General features: G+C 44.8%; 1 protein-coding gene across 2 annotated transcripts in view; it reads left to right on the top strand.

The window, feature by feature from the left end:
- Positions 1-3153, top strand: part of Pccb (propionyl-CoA carboxylase subunit beta) — a 53363-nt gene that overhangs the window by 3469 nt on the left and 46741 nt on the right. For both annotated transcript variants that reach the window (XM_021206031.2, XM_029543449.1), the window contains exon 3: positions 759-827. In XM_021206031.2, the coding sequence (XP_021061690.1) occupies positions 759-827 (69 nt within the window). The remainder of the gene's footprint in view (positions 1-758; positions 828-3153) is intronic.

The raw sequence follows: 3153 nt of genomic DNA, 5'->3' as shown, positions 1-3153 counted from the left end.
TCTGTCTCTCTCTGTCTCTCTGTCTCTCTCTGTCTCTCTGTCTCTCTCTCTCTCTCTCTCTCTCTGTCTCTCTCTCTCTCTCTGTCTCTCTCTCTGTCTCTCTCTCCCTTTCTCTCTGTCTCTCTCTCTCTGTCTGTCTCTCTCTCTCTCTCTGTCTCTCTCTGTGTCTCTCTCTCTCTCTCTCTGTCTCTCTCTGTCTCTCTCTGTCTCTCTCTCTCTCTCTCTCTCTCTCTGTCTCTCTCTCCCTTTCTCTCTCTGGATGTTACTGTGTAGCCAAGTCTGACATAAGACTTGTACTGAGTCCCTCTCAATTTTTGCTGGGATCCCAGGCATGTGTCACCATGCCAGGCTCTGTATATTTCCTTATGTGTTCATCTCAAGAGTAAGTGGCCGGGCATGGCCCTCTTATAGTTATTTTGCCTTTATTTCAAATTATTTATTTATTTATTTTTGGTGTACTGAGGACTAAACCAAACCTTCTTCCAGCCAAACCTTAGAAAACTTGGTGTTTTGTTTTTCACTAAGGCATGACACCAACTTGACTATAAGAAGAACTTGGGCCATGCAGTAGTGGCGGATGCCTTAAATCCTAGCACTTGGGAGGCAGAGGAAGGCGGATCTCTGTGAGTGCAAGGCCAGCCTGGTGCACAGAGCTAGTTCCAGGACAGCTAAGACTACACAAAGAAACACGAAAAGGAAGTATTTTGTTGTTGTTGTTGTTGTTGTTTTAAACCTTTATTTTTCCATTTTTCTGATAGTTTCCCGGAGATAGCGTGGTCACTGGACGGGGCCGAATCAATGGACGACTGGTTTATGTCTTCAGTCAGGTATGTCCAAACTTCAGTAAATGAAGCTCACCTACAAGGTAGAACCAGGAACAAAATATGTAAAAGAAAACAATTTAGGAAAATGAAATCTTGCTTATAGTTTGGGGCACATGACAGATTTGCTTTTGGGTGTGTGTGTGTGTGTGTGTGTGTATGTGTGTTCAGATGTAGTCTCTTTGTTTTAAGATTTATTTATTAATTTTATGTATTTGAGTACAGTGTCACTATTTTCAGACACACCAGAAGGGGGCATCAGACCCCACTACAGATGCTTGTGAGCCACCATATAGTTGCTGGGAATTGAACTCAGGACCTCTGGCAGAACAGTCAGTGCTCTTAACCGCTGAGCCATCTCTCCAGCCCTGCATGTCCAAAATTTTAATCTCTAGAAGCAGTGTGCTACCTGACACCGAGTCTTTTCTTTCTTTCTTTCTTTCTTTCTTTCTTTCTTTCTTTCTTTCTTTCTTTTTTTCTTTCTCTTTCTTTCTTTCTTTCTTTCTTTCTTTCTTTCTTTCTTTCTTTCAAGATTGATTGATTGATTGATTTCATGTATGTGAGTACACTGTACCTCTGACAGAGCAGTCAGTGTTCTTTACCGCTGAGCCATCTCTCCAGCCCATGACACAGTGTCTTAGTCCGGGGTTTCTATTTCTGCCCAAAACATCATGACCAAGAAGCAAGTTGGGGAGGGAAGGGTTTATTCAGCTTACACTTCCACATTGTTGTTCATCACCAAAGGAAGCCAGGACAGGAACTCACACAGGACAGGAGCTTGGAGGCAGAAGTGGATGCAGAAGCCATGGAGGAATTGCTTACTGGCTTGCTTCCCCTGGCTTGCTCAGCTTGCTTTCTTATAGAACCCAGGACCACCAGCCCAGGGATGGCACCACCCACAATGGGCTGGGCCCTCTCCCCTCCATCACTATTTGAAAGAAAATGCCTTACAGCTAGCAGGATTTCTTGGAGGCTCCCTTCTCTGTGATAACTCCAGCTTGTGTCACCTTTTCACACAATACCAGTCAGTACACACCATAAAGAAAAATCGGGGTTTTAGTTGACATTTTTATGGTGTAGTCTGGGTTACTCAGAGGGCCATATATCATCACAAGGGTCTTTAAGAGTGGAGGAGAGGGCCAGGCACTTGGGAGGCAGAGGCAGGCAGATTTCTGAGTTCGAGGCCAGCCTGGTCTACAGAGTGAGTTCCAGGCCAGCCAGGACTACACAGAGAAACCTTGTCTCAAAACAAACAAACAAACAAACAAACAAAAAAAGTGGAGGAGAGGACTCCACGTGCTGTGTCTGACTTTGAAAATAGAGAAGAGTCCTGTGAGAGCTGCAATGGACGCCATCTCTAAAGACTTAGACCAGACTGCCCTTGAAACCGCCTGGGAGGACACAGACACTGTGACCTTGGTTCTAGCCCAGTCATGCCCCTAGGAGGAGACTTATTAACCACCGAATGTGAGAGAAGAAAAGCGTTTTGTATTGAGTCATGAATTCGTGTTATTTTGTTAAAGCAGCAATAGAAACAGGGTATAATAGAGTTTTCTGTTTGGGTCAGCCAAATGTTGAAGCTCACATTTTTTACTTTCGATTTTTAAGAGCTGGGCAAACATTCATAAAGAAGGTAGCATAAAAATGATATGACAAATAGTGTTTTCTGGCTCTGTATGACTACTTACAGCCAGTATGGAAATTCAAACTTAGCATATTTTTGGTATTTTTGAGCCCCTTCTCTGCTCAGGGTGGAAGTGGAAGAGAGGACCAGGAGTTGGAGATGATGAAGGCAGGGCTCTCGTTCTGAAGATGACGATTTATAGGTAGAATGGGGCAGCACAGAAAGGGTAAGAGAGGTTCCAGACAAATGCTTTGGACCACAGAGGAGCCTTTCTGGGTTTGAAAATGGGCATTCATTGAAGCTGGGTACCAGATTTGGGGTGCAGTGAGCCAGCTTCTTCATTTTGATCTCCAGGATACAGACACAGGAAGGTTTTCTGGTATGTGTCTGTTTATCCAGGAAGGTGTCCGTCCTTCCCTTGGTCGCGGGCAGTCAGCATGCTCTATGGAGAGGGGAAGGGTTCAGTATGCAGGCTTCGAATCTCTGGTTTTCCTCCTCGCCTATGCCAGTGACCCTGAGTCTGGATGTCTCTGACTCAGGCTTTTAGTTTTTTTAGAGGAATAGCCTTTCTCTTAAGGTGAAGGAGGGGCTCTGTGAGTTTTCTTAACACAGGCTTACTCCTGTTTTAATGTCCGTCCCTCATATCCTGGTTCTTTCCTGGTGTCCCTTCTGTAGGTGTCCTTCCTTCCTTCCTTCCTTCCTTCCTTC

Source organism: Mus pahari, chromosome 10 (genome assembly GCF_900095145.1).
Source record: "Mus pahari chromosome 10, PAHARI_EIJ_v1.1, whole genome shotgun sequence".
In the NCBI taxonomy this organism is placed as follows: Eukaryota; Metazoa; Chordata; class Mammalia; order Rodentia; family Muridae; genus Mus; species Mus pahari.
Note: the sequence above shows the minus strand (reverse complement) of the source record. Positions and strands in the feature narration are given on the sequence as shown.